The sequence below is a fragment of the Pseudorasbora parva genome, chromosome 19 (genome assembly GCF_024679245.1).
Source record: "Pseudorasbora parva isolate DD20220531a chromosome 19, ASM2467924v1, whole genome shotgun sequence".
NCBI lineage: Eukaryota > Metazoa > Chordata > Actinopteri > Cypriniformes > Gobionidae > Pseudorasbora > Pseudorasbora parva.
In genome coordinates this window covers 16,852,356-16,872,047 of record NC_090190.1, presented here as the reverse complement: position 1 = coordinate 16,872,047, position 19,692 = coordinate 16,852,356, and the positions used below count along the sequence as shown (strand labels likewise).

At 38.7% G+C, this 19,692-nt stretch overlaps 2 protein-coding genes across 3 annotated transcripts in view; one reads left to right on the top strand and one right to left on the bottom strand.

The window, feature by feature from the left end:
* The window catches only part of jarid2b (jumonji and AT-rich interaction domain containing 2b), a 131,868-nt gene extending 115,277 nt beyond the window's left edge, over positions 1–16,591 (top strand). The window contains exons 7-18 of the mRNA XM_067425997.1: positions 1,485–2,727; positions 3,785–4,299; positions 6,227–6,319; positions 6,625–6,743; positions 6,850–6,920; positions 7,030–7,144; positions 8,507–8,612; positions 8,745–8,927; positions 9,027–9,157; positions 9,707–9,890; positions 12,388–12,495; positions 14,367–16,591. Of these exons, the coding sequence (XP_067282098.1) occupies positions 1,485–2,727; positions 3,785–4,299; positions 6,227–6,319; positions 6,625–6,743; positions 6,850–6,920; positions 7,030–7,144; positions 8,507–8,612; positions 8,745–8,927; positions 9,027–9,157; positions 9,707–9,890; positions 12,388–12,495; positions 14,367–14,558 (3,060 nt within the window). The 3' untranslated portion in view covers positions 14,559–16,591. The remainder of the gene's footprint in view (positions 1–1,484; positions 2,728–3,784; positions 4,300–6,226; positions 6,320–6,624; positions 6,744–6,849; positions 6,921–7,029; positions 7,145–8,506; positions 8,613–8,744; positions 8,928–9,026; positions 9,158–9,706; positions 9,891–12,387; positions 12,496–14,366) is intronic.
* Positions 16,592–17,645: 1,054 nt separating this feature from the next.
* The window catches only part of dtnbp1b (dystrobrevin binding protein 1b), an 82,612-nt gene continuing 80,565 nt past the window's right edge, over positions 17,646–19,692 (bottom strand). For both annotated transcript variants that reach the window (XM_067426257.1, XM_067426259.1), the window contains exon 4: positions 17,646–18,154. In XM_067426257.1, the coding sequence (XP_067282358.1) occupies positions 17,835–18,154 (320 nt within the window). In that variant the 3' untranslated portion in view covers positions 17,646–17,834. The remainder of the gene's footprint in view (positions 18,155–19,692) is intronic.

The window sequence follows — 19,692 nt, the reverse complement described above, 5'->3', positions numbered from 1 at the left end:
GGAACTGAATCATGTGCAGTACACCGTTTGAGTTTAATTGAAAGAAGAGATTACAAGATGTAACATATAACAACCCATCTACTGAAGAATGCTTGGTAACTTTGTAACTTTGGTCGTCACATTTTCTTAGCCCCTTACTTTTTCTTCAGTTAGGTTGGCTTTGGACCCAGCATTGAGTTGCCATTATATAAAATATTCATCACAAAAATTGTGAAAATTAAACATTGTTTACCTGACTGCATCATTCATGTGGTATGCTATTGCATTTTTTTGAGGCTTGTCGAGAACTATAAGCCAAAAGTCAAGACTCCTTGCCGTCCAATGAGATTACTAGGAATGCACGATACGTTAGACACCACATTGGTATTGGCCAATAAATGTTCATTTTTAAAGTTATCGCTATCGACCTGATAAGAAAATGTTGCTGATATATTAAACCTGATAAGTTATGGATTATTTCCTTCTGCTAAAACACTTCAGGTGTTTGCCATGATGGTTTTAAAATTGCTTGAATTATGATTGGTCTGTCATATATGTTACATAAAATTATAATGAGAGCATTATAGTTGTGTGACATAGGGACATAGTTTTGAATGCTGAGACTTTTGTTTTTGCTCTCAAAAGTTATATAAAAAGTTGGATTTAGATTTATCTGCCAATATGTAGTTTATCTGCAAAATTTCTGTTATTGATATCGGCCAGAATGTTCATATCGGTGCATACCTGGAGATTACGCTAATGCAAAGAAGCACATTGTGTTTATTTCACCTGGTTTTGGCCCACTAAAACCCTCCGGGTGCATCTTCTTTTCTTGCATCTGTGAGGACACACACATAGGAAATCAAACCCTTTCTGCTTTGCCAGGAAAAATAGAGCCAAAGAAAACAATGTGAAGAGAGAAGTCGAGGCTGACTATGTTTGTAGCCTGGCATAGTCTTATTCCCATGGTGGCTGTTAAACAATGAGAGGCCGGGCGTAACCCAAGCCGCATCTGCTCTGCTGTGAAGTTTATTGGGGGCCTCAGATCAGCTGAAAGCACAGATCCTTTTATTTGGGCATTAAAGCCAAATTTGAAGAACTTTAGTGTAATCTGCTGTATAAAGCCATCTATGAATTGGTGTTTGAATGGGATTTTATGATTAAATTTTACTTCTAAGGATTCTTTTTCTTTTCTTTTTTGCAGCTGTTGGCACTGAATAAAAACATTCCTCTCTTTCTTCTTCCTCTATCAAGTACACTTCCCTCCCTCTTTTTTTTCCCCCTGCCGTTTTCTCTGGTTTAGGTTTTTTGGAGCTCGGTTGTTGTCTGTATTATGGTGTCAGCTGATACATGCACTGTGACTTAGTATGCAAATAGACATTAGGAGCTTATTCTTTGCCATGGGGATTGAGGGAATGGTTTGAGAATGAGAAGTCTCAGTTCATTAGTAAGTTGCATTGATCCACTTTATGTAACATAACAATCTTCTTCCCCTTCCACTTCAGGTCTCGAAAGTAAATGGACTCACACGGGCATCATCAGCCGGCGCGCACACAGCCGGTGCCAAAAAGCAGAAAAACTTCAGTCTGCCGTCCAAAACTGTGAAGTACACAGCCACCGTGACCAAGGGCCACGTCACCTACACCAAAGCAAAACGAGAACTGGTTAAGAAAGCCAAACTCAACCACAGCAAGCATGCTGTTTCTGCTGGCCTCCGTGCTTACAGCAACAACCACCACCATCATTCCCATCATCCAACCAGCAACGGCCATGGCCGGCCTCAGCTCTCTCACTCAGGAAAAGCCCAAAGTATCAATGCAAAAACCCGCAAACAGGTGCTATTATCAAATGGGGTGCATAAGATGACTAACGGTGGCCGGCCTAATGGCAGGCTTAACGGACGCCACAGTGCCAGGCAAGAGGAGGGAGATGGCCGACAAGTGCGGCAGGGACTGCGAAACTCTAAACGCAGAAGTGATGCCATTGCGATCATTGGAGCTGGAACTGAGAGTGACACGGCCAAAACTAAGCTGCCTGTTAATGAGGTTAAGAAAGCTAAACTGCAAACTAGCCCACTGGAAACTCGCAGCAAGAAGGCCCTGAATCAGTTCAAGTCCCCCAACACCATCACTATTGCACATAGTATCACTGAAATGGCTGCCTCCCCTACTCAGAAAATGGGTCCTGCCCCTCCTCCATCTCCCCCTGCTGCTCCAACCTCCCCAGGCATGCCCCAGAACCCCGCAACCCCCGAGCCAGCACGTCAGCGACCCAAGCGCGCCTCTGCTGGCAAACTGATGTTCATCAGACAAGCACAGCAGAGGTCCCAAACTAACCCTGCCCTCAATCGGACCACATCCACTACCTCAGCCAACAAGTCCTTCAAACCAGCAGAGCCCACGCACACACCTTCACCACGTCCAGACAGGGAGCGTGAAAGGAGCAAGGCAGGGTGGGCAACCCAGGGGGAGGTGCCCATTTTCAAGCCCAGCTCCAGGGAGTTCCAGGACCCTTTGGTGTACCTCGACTCAGTACGGGAACGGGCCGAGTCGTGTGGACTGTGCAGAGTGCTGCCACCTCCTGATTGGAGGCCAGAGTGCAAACTCAACGACGAGATGCGTTTTGTGACACAGGTTCAGCGCATCCACAAGCTGGGTCGGCGCTGGGGCCCCAATGTTCAGAAACTGGCCTGCATTAAGAAGCACCTCAAATCTCAGGGCATCTCAATGGACGAGCCGCCTCTTATAGGTGAGTGCCTTTAAAACCTTTTGACTACAGCTGCTTTTGTTGGTGTATGGCACCCCTAATTAAACATACCTGAACAATTGAATCTGGATTACTTGAAAATTTTGGACAGGTTTTACTTCATATTGTTAAAACTAAAATCAGCAGGACAGTAGCCCTCCAGGACCAGCATTGTCCACCCATGGGCTAAGGTAGGACTATTTAAATCTTGCCCTGGAGGGCCAACGGGCTGCAGAGTTTAGCTACAACCCTAATCAAACACACCTGAACATGCTAATCAATGTCTTTAGGATCATTAGAAAATCACAGGTGGGTGTGTTTGATCAAGGTTGGAGCTAATCTCTGCAGCGTATTTGCCCTCCAGGGCAAGATTTGAATAGCCCTGGGCTAGGGTAACCCACATATCATATAGCCCTTTAGTTAATAGTTGCATATCAGCCTGTCAATGTCAGTAAAGGGGTGAGAGACAATTTGTATGTAAACTGAGCAGTGAACATCCTCATGGTCCATTCTCAACATATGTTGTCAAGTCTATTGTCTGCCGGGGGTTGGGAAACCATATGTTTAACCAGTTGCCCGTTTCTTCAGAACTTGTCCAGCACTGTTACAAGCTTATGAGGTTTAAAAAGCAGCTTTGAGCCATTGCTTTGCATCAGCATTCTATGTGCTGTTTGAGGATCCAGTCAAAATATATGGTTGAAATAAATGTTTAGTGAGCCTGTTAGAATGCCGCCGGTATGCTGCAATAATTCCTTCAAGAGTTTTAAACTTGATCATTGACCTTTGTTGCTGCTCACTCTCTATATGTTCCTTAGCTGACTTTCTTCAGTCGTTATGTTTTGGTATGTTTTAAAAGAGAAACAAAGATGCCAAAATGTTTCCACCAACATATTTAGAAAATTAATGAGCTGGGAAATGTAATGAATTTCAACTCTGGAGCTGTCAATACTCATTTGGTGGCAGATGGTTCAGTTTTTCATAGTTTAGTTATTTTTGGAAACTGTTAATATACATTTCTGACATGTTTGTGCATTCTTCCCTCTCTCTGTTGCCCCTTCAGGTGGCTGTGAAGTAGACCTGGCTCGTTTTTCTGAGCTTGTCTGCGACATGGGTGGAATGCAGCAGGTGATGGACCTGAAAAAATGGAGCCGGTTGGCCGATTTGCTTCGCATTCCCAAATCAGCACAGGATCGTCTGGCCAAGCTCCAGGAGGCCTACCTCCAGTACCTGCTCTCCTATGACCTGCTCTCTCCTGAGGAGCACTGTCGACTGGAGCAGGAGGTGTTGGCAGAAAAGGAGGTTCTGGAACGCAAGCGGGGACCCTTGGAGGGGCACACGGATAGCGGCCAGCGGTCTCTGGTTCTTCCCCGTTTCGAACCCAAGAATGGACTCACTGGCCTAAACCACCGCAATGGCTTCCGCAATCACAATAAAGAGCCAGACACCCCGCGGCAGGCTGGCCGCCGCAGACTGTTTGCTCAGGAAAAGAAAGGGGTAAAAGTGGGCAGTGATGAGGCAGAAGAGGAGGCAGAGGAGGAAGGTGTTCTTAGTGACCAGCACAAATGTATATACAAGGTAAGGGACGTGATAGACGCACCTACTGATAATAGCCAAACGGCATGCTAACGTTACTGTTTCTCCTTTCTGAAGGTAGTATTATGTGTCAAACTTGTTTCATTCACTTTATTCAGTCAGTCAGACTAGCAGATGTGCCATATCCTCAGGTAATGAAGTGTTTAGAGAGAGTAGAGAGGGCTCACTGCTGAGCTGCCAGAGAACGTGCCAAAATAACAAGTGTGATGACTATGTTCGTCTGTACACTGAACACAGTGCCACGCCGCTGGGGAATAAAGGGAGGAAAGCTTAATATATGATGTGTTTTAGGTTTTAATGCTGCTGAGGTTGGCTCTACCGCGGTTGATGGATGTGTCTCTGTGCTGTGCTCTGCATCACAGGTCTAAGCTTTATTTCAGAGCTATGTATTCTCTTTTCACTTGCTAAGCTACCAGCGTGAGCATCTGTTTTGTTCCTCTGACAGATTTAAAGGTACATAACACTGTAGATCTTTTACAAGCTTTAGTGAGCTGTCTGCCTCGGCGACATCATAGACGCGTTCCCGGATTGAAGCAAAATGATTGTGCTCATTCTGGCCTAAATTAGTCTCAGCAGTGTATGCACACTTTTGCATTTTTGTACAATTATTGTACAATTGAGACTTATAGTTATACACGGTACTTAAACATGCCAGTAGACAATAGTTCTATCTAATTTAAAACACAATTTCACCCAGCATTGGTGTGTGCTATGAATTTGTTGTGTTTATTAGAGTATCAAGTTATTAGCTTAGCAACATGCTAGCATCTGACTGTGGGAATCGCACTTCATGTGAATAACACCAAAAAAAAAGTGACTTAATTTCACAGTTGAGTTACGTTAAGAGCTTTTATATTCAGTCCCTCATGAGGTTACATTTTGATTAGCATGCTACATTAGAAGGTAGCTTGCTAATGTAGAAAGTGAGGCAGCTCATTCAAACATGGGGCAGAGCTTTTGTGGTTTGTGTGTCTGCGAGAGGACTGATGGTTAAAGGAAAAGAGAGCTATAACTGTGGGTATCGGTGAGAGTGGCTGTTTTGTGAGAGGGCTTGTTCCCAGGCCCTCCTCTCTTGGTGTATGGGAGGAAGAGTTCTTAGCCGTGGTCGATGTAAGTTGACTCCGTCTGCTTCTCTAGCCCTATAAAAAAAGACCCTGCTGACTCTTATAGCACCCCGTCTGTCTGTGTGTATGTTGTTGTCTGAGGTAACACACTTTGCTGGGCGGTACTTTGAGAGTAGGCCTCTTTACAGAATAGTGACTGAATATAGGTCACAGCTCAGCTTCACACACACACACACAGAGACACAGCACTTTGTTAATCTCCATTGCTGTACCTGGCGATTGTCTTTGTCTATAGTTATCTGTGCTGTCATGTGGTTGAAGAGTGAGCTTTTTTTTTCCACTTGTGTGTATAGTGCTTATAAAGAGGAAATAGTCAACTTGTAGAACAATGAATGGGTAAACTGCAGCTCTTAACTTGACATCTATATGAAGGAAATGAAGTACTGCCTTTAAAGTAAAGTATGTCAAAAAGTGTGTGTGTGTGTGTGTGTGTGTGTGTGTGTGTGTGTGTGTGTGTGTGTGTGTGTGTGTGTGTGTGTGTGTGTGTGTGTGTGTGTGTGTGTGTGTGTGTGTGTGTGTGTGTGTGTGTGTGTGTGTGTGTGTGTGTGTGTGTGTTTGTGTTAAGCTAGACCAACCTATAAAGAACAGGTTTTATCCTTAATTTAAGCAGAATAATCCACATTTATGGTACCAATATACAGAATGTAATGCTAATTTGACATATGTAATTGAATCTTAAGCTTGATTTTGAGAACTGCCTGAAGCTGTTAGCAAATGGCTTATGTCACAGATTATTTTGCAATTTTTCCTACTGTGTATTGTCATTTATTGATCTTTTTTTACAGGGAAGATCGGTATCTTTGACCACCTTTTACAGAATAGCAAGAAATACTATGATGATGTGCTTCAACAAAGAGCCTGGGGCTGCTGAAGTTGAGGTAAACGCATATGTCCTGTATTTTAACTATTCACCAGATAAATATGTACATATAGATGTAAAATGTGTATTCTGATCCACCTAGTGACCAGTATCCACACTGAAAAATCTAGTATTTTAGGAAGCATGATGTATATATAATTATTATTATTATTAATAATAATAATAAAAGCATGTACATTCCATGTGTCATGTTTTATAAGCATGTCCCACGGCAGTAGTATCCTCGTTTTCTGTCATATTTCCTTGTTTCCTTTATCCTGCCATTTTTCTTCATCTCCATCTGTCCTGCTTTTCTTTATATAGCAAGATTACTGGCGGATAGTGGAGCAGAGGGACTGCCATATAGCAGTGCATTATGGGAAAGTGGACACAAACACACATGGAAGCGGCTTCCCTGTGGGCAAGTCCGAACCCTTCTCCAAGTAAGTGCTTCTTTTGTTTTAGAGATGAATTAAAGGCATCATAATAAGATGTGTCACTGTTTATAAAAATGATGCTACCATAATCTCTCTCTCTCTTTCTCTGTAGGCATGGATGGAACCTCAATGTCGTTCCCAATAACTCTGGCTCCATTCTGCGCCATCTTGGTGCTGTGCCTGGTGAGTCCACTATTGTCATCAGTAGCAGGAAGTACACTCCTCTCCACATCATACAAAGTTCCTTTGTTGAATAAGTCATCACCCCCCTCTCTGCCTCTATTTCTCACAGGGGTTACTATTCCCTGGCTGAACATCGGCATGGTCTTTTCTACCTCATGCTGGTCACAAGACCAAAACCGCCTTCCATACATTGATTACTTACACACTGGTGCTGATTGCATTTGGTAAGTTTTTGTTTCCAGACACTGTGGCTACACTGACATTAAAATAATTGAATTGAACATTTGCCCCATAAAACGGCATTGGGCTGTTAGATGATGTTCATATCAATAGCAGATTAACAAACAGTAAATTAATGTATAAATAAAATAATAGAAATAAACTAATTCTTTGTTTAAAAAATAAAAATAAAGTATAAAATAACATTCACAACTAAATGGTTATTTAATTATTAATAATTTACAATCATATATTGCTGACAGTAAATACATTGTTCATGATACTGTGTTTTTACATAATACAATGTTTTGATATTATATAATAAATTATTTTAATATTGATAATAAAGTATTATCATTTGTAATAATATAAAAAATCTAAAATATATTAATGTTTTAGATTTTTTTATATTATTACAAATGATAATACTTAAAATATAACAACACTGTACAATTTGCATTGTTCTTTTATTTACAATTGTGTGTTTTAAGGGAATCTTGTTCATTCTTTTGGCACTCAATTTTAAATGTTTAGATACTTTAAATACAGTTTTTTGTAATAATAATAATAATTGTGTGTGTGTGTGTGCGTGCGTGTGCGTTCGTCTAGTTTTTGTCATTTTTATCAGTTTTGTTTCCTATATAGCTTTTTATTTTCTAATCTTAACCCTTATGAAAGGAAAATATATTTGCCAATATATTACTTGAAATATATTATAATATATATTTAAATACATGGAATAATATATTGATGGTATTATACAATATATTATATATTCCTGTAATATATTGCAAAATATACAAATGATTGCCGCTTTCATATATTCCAATTTATTGAAGAATATAAATATAAAATATAATATTTGTGAATACAATATATGTGAATATATTGCCTAATGTATTACATATTATTTTCTAATATACTGCAAAATATTTTTGTTTCGTAAGGGAAGTCATTTTAGTAATTTAGCTGTTTATTTCAGTTGGTTGCCAAGGCAACATTTCTAAATTTCATTTAAGTTGTTCATCTAATATTTATTTTTATTATCAATTACAGAAAAAGCTAAATCATTTGTTTTAGTTAACACTGATAACGTGTAAAAGCGTGTTCTACTAATGTCTTCCCTTACTCAGCTGTATTGTGATCTTTCACCTCTAGAGGGCGCTGTGCTCTGTTAAACACAGTCGATTACATTGTGTATTTCACTCAGACTAGTGTCAGCTTTTGTTTCTTTTTCTAACATGCATGATAAAGACACAGCCTGTCTTCATGGCATCAAAGCTGGTTTAGGGGCCGGCAGACAGGGCTGTTGCCTTATTTTGTGCAAACAATGACACTGACTAGAAGTGTTGCCTGTCCCTGTACAGGTATTCTATTCCTGCTGAGGAAAAGACAAAGCTTGATAAAGTGGTGCACACACTGCTACAGGCCAACGGCACGCCGGGACTGGAAATGCTGGAGAAGAATGTTATGGTAAGTCGATAAAAATAGCATTAACTTGTGGAACTTAACTAGTGGAGTTTTGGCTCTGCTGAGTTCACGCACACATTGCTTTTTAAATGCAGTGCTCTTGCACAAATAACTTAAACGTGTGTATTTCTCCAGATTTCTCCGGAGGTGCTTTGTCGCGAGGGGATAAAGGTCCACCGTACGGTCCAGCAGAGCGGGCAGTTCGTGGTGGTCTTCCCCGGTGCGTTCGTGTCCAGGGTCTGCTGTGGCTACAGTGTGTCTGAAACTGTGCACTTTGCCACACCACAGTGGATGAACCTGGGCTACGAGGCTGCTAAGGTGAGACTTTCACATTTTCCACGTCCAACTGCAGGACGACAAACAGAGGTTTTACGAGATGCTTAGAAGACGCTCTACATGTTCGCACTTCTCTCGCAGGACCTGAAATGCAGGCGCATAGCAAAACCCTTCTCTATGGAGAAGCTACTCTACCAGATCGCCACAGCCGAGGCCAAACGAGAAAACAGACTCGTGCTTGGTACAATCTCTTCTCTTCTCAAAGATCTCAGGTAAGCAAACCCATCCTGATGTGGAAACAGTGAAGTCATGATGGTTCTGAACTTTTTATTTAGTCGGGATGTTGCTGCTTGAGCATGAAAAAGATCTGCAAAGTTACAAAGAACAAAGTCACCCCAAAGGGAGTTATTTTCCATACCAGTAAGCGCTGTTTCTGAAATGCCTGAAACGCCCCAATTGTTGTCTTTTGGGAACGTACACATCACAGTTTTCCTCATTTAAATAATTCCTGCCCATGGCATGCACAAAACAAAGGACTAGGCCTGGTTGAGTTACATTAGTAGTGTGTTAAAGGGAGTGACATTTCCGAAACATGCTCAAAGCCCTTGACCAATCGCTCTTCGTAAGGAGGAGCTTCATAGAGACAGAAACTAAACGGAGCATAACAATCGGACTGGGAAGAGAGGTGTTGCAATAATGTATGAAAACCTATTCTAGTAGACTCCAAAATCAAGACTCTGTAAGAGTGCGTAATATGGCCTCTTTAAACATTATAACCAATTGCAAAGCAGTCGTCAAGAACGTGTGCTGATGTCCTACAGGAACATAGAGATGAAGCAAAGGCAGGAACTGTATGAAGCAGGGCTGCTTTCCTCCGCACGCTACTGCACTCACGACAACAACCAATCACCTGCTGACACCAGGAAGAAACCACGCAAATGGCTGGCGCTGGAGTCATCCGAGAGACGCTGCCAAACGTGCCAGCACCTCTGCTACTTATCTATGGTGAGATTCTGTCCAAATTTGAATGTTTAGTTTGTGCTCTTAAAGTTTGTGCTTGTACTGTAGCCCAAAAACATTTACATCATAGTGTATCGTCTAAGCACGTTTGACCACCTTATTGTCAATATACAGTGATTTGGGATGCACTAATTCATTTCTCATATACTATTTAGAATCAATAGTATAATTGTTGGGTCATTGTGTAAAAATGGTAACACTTTATTTTAGGGTTCAATTCTTGCTATTAAAGGGTTAGTTCACCCAAATATGAAATGGACGTCATTAATGACTCACCCTAATATCGTTCCTCACCCGTAAGACCTCCGTTCATCAGATATTTTCTATTTTAGTCCCAGAGCATATGCAGTCTATGCACACTTTACTGTCCATGTCCAGAAAGCTAATAAAAACATCATCAAAGTAGTCCATATGTGACATCAGTTGGTTGTTTAGAATCTCTTGAAGCATGGAAAATACAGCCAATGTCACGTGATTTCAGCAGTTTGACAGTTTGACACATGATCCAAACTGCTGAAATCACGTGACATTGGCGATCCGAATCATTAATCGATTCACTGATTCATGGCCGTTTGAATCTTTATTTGAGGTTTAAAAAAATGCGGAAGAGAAGACTGATGCTGAATAATTTTTATTATTTTTGGACCAAAATGTATTTTTGATGCTTCAAGAGACCAACTGATGTCACATATGGACTACTTTGATGATGTTTTTATTAGCTTTCTGGACATGGACAGTAAAGTGTGCATAGACTGCATATGCTCTGGGACTAAAATAGAAAATATCTTAAACTGTGTTCTGATGATAAACGGAGGTCCTTACGGGTGAGGAACGACATTAGGGTGAGTCATTAATGACATAAATTTCATTTTTGGGTGAACTAGTTGCTTATTAGAATGCTGTTTATTTGTACTTATAACACTCATATTAATGCCTAATTCTGCATGACCATATTCTACATCCCTTAAAGAAACACGCTGACTTTTTGGGACTTAAAATTTATTCACTGTATTAACCCCCAGAGTTAAATAAGTCCATACACACCATTTTATTTCCATGCGTGCCATAACTCTGTCTGACGCACACACCGCTAGCCTAGCTTAGCACAAAGGTTAAAGGTAAATGGCTCCAGCTAGACTACTGCTCGATAAGTGACAAAATAACGACAACATTTTCCTATTTACACGTTGTGATGTGTATAGTTACATCGTGTACTAAGACCGAGGGAACACAGAGAGCATGCTGGAGACTATTTCAAGCGCTGTGTAATATTGTGCCACTGTACCCATAGTACGGCAGCAAAGTTCCTTGATTATTACGCAGGAATGAGAGTATAGTTCCTAGCTATATCGGTCTAGAAAATCACATTTTCATTTTCCATCAGTCTTAGTACACGATGTAACTATCGTAAATAGGAAAATGTTGGCGTTATTTTGTCACTTATTGAGCAGTTGGCTAGATGGAACCGTTTTCCTCCAGTCTTTGTGCTAAGCTAGGCTAGCAGTGGGTGCTTCAGAATTGACGGAGATGAGAATAGTATGTATGGACTTATCTAACTCGATACAGTGAATAAGCTAAAGTCTCAAAAAGTTGGCGTGTTCCTTTAATCCTACCCAATACCTAAACTTAAACGCTACAAAACGCCTTACTAGCTATTAATAAGCAGAAAATGTGTTTATTGAGGCAAAAGTCATAGTTAATAGTGAATGTGTTACCCTTACTAAAGTGTTATGTAAAAACTATACTGTACTTTGACCGTCAGTAAAGTCTATACAATAATAATCTACACCATTTGTTCCAGGACCCACTAAGGGTAATATTAAAATTAAAAAACTTAAAAATGAGCTAAAACACTTAAAATGCAATATAAAAATGACATGTCTTATTTAAATTTGTTTCCTCAACAACTGTAATTTTTATTCATGAACCAGGTGCTCCCAAGGTCTTGGAAACCTGGATATACAGTATAAGGGAATTTTAAAAGTGTGATTTCTATACGATGCTGATTAATAAAAGCTTCAAAAGTCATGGGAATTTTCTGAATTAATTTGTTTAATGAGACAATTTGTCAAGCTCTAAAATATTTTATAGAGTAGAAATAGCTTGAACTAAAATGAGCAGTTTTGTGATTAATAGGAGAAATAATTTGAGAGAATTGTAAATGTTGTCTTTGACAATGAGGGGTTTTAGAGTTAAAAAGGGGTTAAGAACCCCTGATCTAATCAATACAATTCTATATTACAGTGCAGCGCAGCATACAGTATATGCTTTATGAACCATTTAAATATAATATCCTTTTTTTATTGTTTTTTCTTTGAGTTTTTCATTGTTACTGTGTTGTCATCTTAACAGAACTTAACAGTTTTAGAGTTTATATCTGGAATTTACTTCCAATATTTATAATTCACTTTCAGTCATCACTAACACATGAATTATCGAGTTATGATCTTAATTAAACTAATGGTTGTTGTTAATGCTGCAGGTGGTGCAGGAAAATGAAAATGTGGTTTTCTGTCTGGAGTGTGCGCTGCACTACGTGGAGAGAAACAAAAGCTGCCGTGGCCTCAAGATGATGTACCGCTACGATGAGGTAAGACGCATGACCAAAGGCATACCTGCAGGGGGCGCTGTTGTGATGCTTTTGCTTGGAGGTCCCTCAAGGGTTCAACAACACCTCTCAACTGTACTGTTGCTGTCCCTTCCTAAAATGTTGTGCTCTGGCAAATGCTAGCAACAAGCGTTTTGATAAAACATCACCACTGAAATGATGCAAGCGCATGCATTTTCCCCATGCAAATGAGCTTCTGTGGATTCAGTGTTCCGTTACAGTTTTTATTTCATTGCCGTGGCTCAATTTTGAAATGAGATTTTTCTCTCTCTCAAAACAATAAGTTCAGACTTCGGAACAGCTATTTTCTTGTTCACACACCAGATTTGAGTTTCTTTTTCTTTTAAGCAAACTGCATGTGTTTTGGCACGTGTGCAAAAGAGTAAGTACAAATGTCTTCAATTTGCACACTAAATGCACAGTGTTTTCTGAGCAAGTTGATTCTCAGGGAAATTGTCACACTCTCCGCAACTTCTAAAGCCTTTTACTGTAAGAGCAAACGCATAGAAGGTGATTTATTCCATTAGCAAAATCTGTCAGACGTACATGCATATTTTCTGTTTACATGTCACATAGCTCCAGAAATAGGCCCCACTTTATATTAGGTGGCCTTAACTACTATCTACTTACGTCAACATGTAAGTAAAATGTACTTGTTGTGTTCATATTGTATTGCAAAACACTTTTGCTGATATTGAAGTGGGAAAAAAAGGTAGGTAGAGTTAGGGACAGGTGTGGTGGTGTGGCTCAGTTTAAGGGTAGGGTTAGGTGTAGGATAAGTGTCAACAGTGTTATTAAAATGTAATTACAGAAATTAATTACAGATGTAATTACATGCAAGTATTTTTTAAAATGTAAGTACAATGTAAAAACATATGTACACAATAAGTGCATTGTATCTAATGATTCATTAAAATGTTTGTACATAGTAGTATAGGCCACCAAATATAAAGTGGGTCTATACTACAGCATTACCTTTTCCCAGAAAATTGCTGTATACATTACTGGTCAAAAGTTTGGAATAATTCATTTTGACCTGTCCCAAAAATGTTTTTGAAAGTCATCTCTCATGCTCACCAAGGCTACATTTATTTGATCATAAATACAGTAAAAAAATAAAAAAAACAGCAATACTGTGAAATATATTACAATTTAAAAGAAGTATTTTGATTTTACTGTTTTTAAAACATTATCTTCTTTGATGGAAACCAAATCAGCATATTAAAACGATATCTGACAGATCATGTGACACTGGAGTAACGGCTGCTAAAAATTCGGCTTTGCGTCACAGAAATAAATTTGATTTTAAAATATACTCAAATAGAAAATAACGCAAATGTTTTCCCGAACGCTTGTCGCTAGCATTTCATTTTGGTGTCATTGGCCAATTTAATCGCACAATAACTGAGTTTTTAAGCATGAATGAAATAGTTTCGAGTGAGTTACTGCATTTTTGCCGACATGCAATAGAGTCCCATAAACAGTTGTGACAATTACACTTACAGTTTGGAGAATGTTAAGACTGTTTCGAAAAATGAGTCAAAGCGATTCATAAATCTAAAAACTGAGGGAAAACTATAAAAAAGAAAAGAGAAACGTTGCTCTCTTTCACCTCATTTTTTTTTCTGGGTTGTTCTTTTGTGCATGCGGGTCAGTGCGGGACTGTAATCCATTCACACTCTAATCTGATATTGGCCACATTTTAAAAAATAAACAAAAATTGTGAACAGACAATCAAAAAAAAAATCTGATCTTAACAAAAAAATTTGAATTGAGCCCTAAGACTTGCAGTTTGAATGTAGCCCTTTTTCATCATGCTCTCTCTCTGTCTTTGTCTCTGTGTGGTCCGTCAGGAGCAGATCAATAGTTTGGTGAATCAGGTGTGCGGTAAAGCCCTGGTGAGAAGCGTGACGGAGGGCTGTAACGGCTCCAGCCCCACCAAACCGCCAGCCAAGCGCGGACCCCGCAAGCGAGCCACCGTGGAGCTGTCCCTGACCCACCTGCCAACCCACCTATCCAAAAGTGCCACCGCTGCCGTCTCGTGAGAAACGCCGCCCGGTCGCCTACGTCAACCAATCGACTTCCTCCCTTCATTTTGTCTGTCTTTTATCACCCACATAGCAGGGCAGAGTTTCCTGTGTTGAAAGCAGGCTGCCTTTTTTTGCACTAGCGCACTAGTTTTTATTCACCAGATGTTTGATAGCATTAAGAGACGTGGTCCCAGGTGTGCATTTCACTGACAGGTGTGAGTATGATGTCATCTTTTCTGTCTGGACCCTCTTCCCCCTCGTCTTCGGCCCCATTGACTGCACACGCTCCTCCTGAACTGTGAACCTTGGGACAAATGGGTGCTTCTCTCCTCATCTTTCCTGACCCCTTTCCTTTGAATGTTGGTGCTTGATGGAGCTGCCCAAGAACGTTTTTTTGTTTTGTTTTTTGTTTTGTTTTATGACATCACATTTGTTTTGTGTTTCTTGTTTTGTTTTGAAACATCACATTTGTTTTGTGTTTTTGTTTTGTTTTGAAACATCACATTTGTTTTGTGTTTTTGTTTTGTTTTTAAACATCACATTTTTTTTTTTTTTTTGAAACATCACATTTGTTTAGTGTTTTTGTTTAGTGTTTTGTTTTATGACATCACATTTGTTTTGATTTGAATTCATTTACTTCCCATGCAGCTCCTCTGCGGAATACGCAGCTCTAAAGATGGTAAACACTTGAATTTTTTTTTTTTTGTATGTTTTTTTTTTCTTTCTTTTTTTCATCTGCTTTTCATTTCACACTTTCCTCTGTGGATTCGGGGAACATTGGTTTCCATGGCTGCGGGTCGAGCTGTACTTGAGGAAGTGGGTGTTAGGGAGTGAATGAGTGGGTCCCGTCCCGGTTGTGAGAGGGGTTCCTCCCACGCTGCCGCTTACGAGCGATAACTGTGCCTGATGTTTAGCGGGGAGATCTTTCTTTATTTTTTGGTGCTGTTTTTTTTTTCTTCTTCTTTTATTGTATATCAACACAAAAAGGTAATAAGAAAGAAGTGCTGTCTGCAAGCCTTCTTATCCCACAGGACGGAAGAGCCCAGAGGCTTTTTCCGCTTCTAGATGTGCAATCGTGTCAACATTCCATTCTTCCAGACTTATTGATTCATCTGTACCAGTTAACATTAATTATTATATTATATTATTGTAATTATTATATTTTGTGTTTTTGCCTTTTTTGATCTTTTGTTTTTGCTATTTCGAGTTAGAGCCACTATTCAGAGGGTGTAAAATGTGAAATACAAGTCCATTTTTTTTTTAAATTGTTGTTATTATTGTTTCTTTTTGTTGTCTTCATTTTTTGCAGAAGTATCATTGATTTTAAAGAAACTTAAGGAAATCACCTTTTGTACATAATCCTGTAAATGTCTTTAATACTTGAGCCTTTGTTGGAGTGACAGAAGGAAAGGATAGATAGATGGATGATGTCAGATGAAGAAAAGCCTTACATTTCAGTTTCTTCAGCTGTGGGAGTGTGATGCATACAGGGTTGCTCTGGTAATGTGTATAAATTTTAAGTGCTGCTTACATCACTGAGGACTAAGATAAGGAGCGATTTCCCCCTAGTTTTGTTTTTTAGGTTTACTTTTTTAAAGAAAAGGGAAAATACTTTCACAAAAAAAAAAGGTTTTTACATTTTCATTACTGAAAATTCAACATTGTAGTAGCTACTCATGTTGCACTGAGCTTGCCAGTGGTGACTGTCAAGGAAAAAAAACTATAATCCAGTTTATTGGTTGTTGTCCTTAACAGAAGACTGAACTGTTTTAGGAGTATTTAATGAAAACCAAGTCGAGTTATGGCCTTACAATGTATTTTACTCAGATTTTTTTGCTGTTTTTGGTTCCTTTTTCTACAATATGAGAGATTTGCTCACGGTCAGGCAAGTTAATTTATTAGCACTGCGTCTCAGCTCTTCCTCTCACGAGGAAAGATTTCATGTTGGTTTTATTGCCAGTTTTATTTCGTTTTTATTTTTTTATTTGTTTTGTTTTTTACTTTTTCAATTTGTACTTAAGGTTTAATAAAAACTCATGGACAATTCACTCAGTCTGTCTTCATTTCTGACCTTTGTACTGTTTTAAAGGGTGAATGTGTTAAAAAAGATAATCGTTTCTGACCCACAGACTAATAACATTAATAATACAATTATATTTCTAGTTAAATAGCCACATTTAAAAAAAATAAAAAAACATTTTGAAATAATTATTAATAATCATGTTATAATTATAAAATATAATACTTCAACCATTTACTACTACTATTAGTAGCAGTAACACATATAAATTATATATATATATTATTCGTCTTTTAAAATATTTAATCATTTATATTTAGTCATAGTATTACATTGTTATAAAATAATACTTTAAAATGTCTGTAAAATCTTAATAATATTTGTCTTTTTATTTATACCTTTTATTATTATTATTAGTAGTAGTAGTAGTAGTAGTAGTAGTAAGTATTGAGTTAAAATGAATAAAAGTTCAAATTCCTACATTTTATAAGTACTTGTATTACTGTTTAGTATTAATAGTAGTGTGTTGGTAATAATAATTATTGTCAGTCTACAGACTACATTTATTGACCCCTGCTGTAAGATCCTGGTGCTTGAATAATACACTTTACAGAGGTGCAAAATACATATATTATCATTTTAGAATATTTTATATTTTGCTAGAGATTTTTAAACTGAATTTAAATGATACATTTTAACGTGTCCACATTGTGTTCACTGGTGTAGAAACATGCTGACCAGTAATTAAATTAAAGCTTGGATTTTGGGGTTTTCTTCATAACAATGAAAGTCATACTCTGGTGAGCCTGAGGCCTCTAAAGCATTATTGATTTTATACACAAGACGAGACAGACATGTACCTCATAAAATACACAACAGTTTTGACATTTTTGAACATTTGTGATCTAAAGGCATTTTAAAAGCTGGAAATACTCCAGATCTGGATTTACAATATAGAAACCAAATTGATCAAACATAGTTTGTAGAGTTAAAGGTATAATTAGATTAGTAGTGTGCATTTTTTTTATATTGCTGTAACTGACAACAATGGTACAGAGGGGAAAATGTATATGCAGTGAACGTCCAACAGAATAAAAGAGATTTATTGATTTGTGAGGGCAGGCACAGGATCGGGCTTATACTTCACAGCACATGACAAAGATTTTCTTTACAAAAACCAAAAGGGTTTCATAAAACACAAATGTGTACTCTTCCTTTTGACGCCAATCACATCACTTCCGCTTACAGTCTGTCATTGATCCTCTGTGTTTTCAGGATGAGCTGCTGCTCTCACAGTTCTTGATTGGCTGGTTTTGTTCTCTTTCGGGTAGCCTGGCATCCACCTCGACATCTTCCAGATCTGGCTGGACAAGCAGAGAGCCGCGGTTGGCCGCTTGTCCCCTCTCATCATCATCTTCATCATCATCATCGTCATCATCATCATCGTTGTACTCCTCCTCTTCCCCAGCCTCCGTGTCTTGGCTGGCTGAGTCCGTGCAGGTGGAGGACAGCGATGCGAGCTTGTGTCTCAGGTCCGCCTGTGTGGGCACCTGAAGAGTGATCTCAGAGGTGAACGACTCCATGTCTGGACCTGAGAGAGAACCATTCAGACAGGAAGAACAAAAGGGATTAGGAATGGACATTTCTTTTTTATTTTAAATGAGACCTTGGTCAGACAACATTCAGGAGGAGACAGGAGATCTGTTCCAAAGCCTTGTACATGCCTATCACTGTCCACTGTAACAGCGCTGTCACAGAGAAATGTTGTGGGAAAACTTCTGGATCCCTAATGGCATGGCTGCATTTCACACCTGGAATTTTAGCAGTTCAAAGATAAATGTGACAGCATAATAAAGCCTCATAGGTGAGAACTGCTCCAAAAGATTGCATGTACCTATAGGATTTATCATAATTATGAGATTCCTTCTTGTAAGTGTCCACATTGTCGTAGAACTTGTAAAGTTGTACATTTTCTGAAAGCTCTACCACCTGACTGTGGCAATGTCATTTGGAAACAATAAAAAGGTGGCGGCTTCAGCAATAAAATGTAGTTAAGTTAACTTCTCATATTCTGTTTGATAATTTTTATTATTGTTAATGTGTTACATAATGCAAAAGTATATGAAAGACATAAAATACAGTTACTATGGCTAGTGCAGATTTGGACAGTCCTGAAAAAAAAAAAAAAAGATAAACTTTAAAAGTTTAGGTAACACTTTATTTTACAGTGTCATTGTTACATATGTTACATGAAGTTACTATAATAATAATCATAAATTGTGCATAACTAACCTTAGACAAACCCTAATCCTAGTTACTTAATATTACTCTGTGCCTAAATGTATAATTACAGTGTAACCAATATTTAATAAACCTTGTGAGTATTGACTATTCATTGCACAAATTACTTATTCATTTTGGTGTTAATAGTGTTCCATAGAAATGCATAAGGACAAGGACTTTAACATCTAAAGCACGTCCAGGTTGTCATTTAATAAGTCATCGATAATCTGTTTCACTTCGATGTGCATAACATTACTAACGAAAAATACAAATAAAATAAATAAACGATGCAAGACAATATATTTCTAATTTGTACTTGGCAGAAACACGGTTTAAAAATGCATTTCCTTCAATACTAGGCATTAATTAAAACAAAACAAAAAGTTATTTAAAATAAGTATTAGAAATGTCAAACACCAGTGGAAATGAATGTGTCACTATCAGGTTCCGTTTTAAGTTAAGATTCTGCCTTCATAGACAGCTGCATAAGTAAATGGTACAGCGAGGCAGTGCACTTGGTTTTGGAACAGAAAGTCTAGTGTCCTCATGTTGCCTGTATAATCCAGAGAACTCGGCTTTTGGTGCAGCACAGTGTAATTAGTGATAATTGTAAAACCTGTTTGTTTACCTCTGGATGCAATCACACAGCACAGAGATCATCTCAGCGTGTTCTGCTGACGGCAGCGGTAAATGCCAGCACTAATTTAATGGCATCTCGGTATTAGTGAGGCTAAAGTGTTCTTTAAACATGAGGAATGACGCCACACTGGGAAGCCACATTCGTCATTAGCTAAAAGCGGTTTAGATCTATAGAACTCAATCAGGCTCCACTTTAAAACAAAAGAC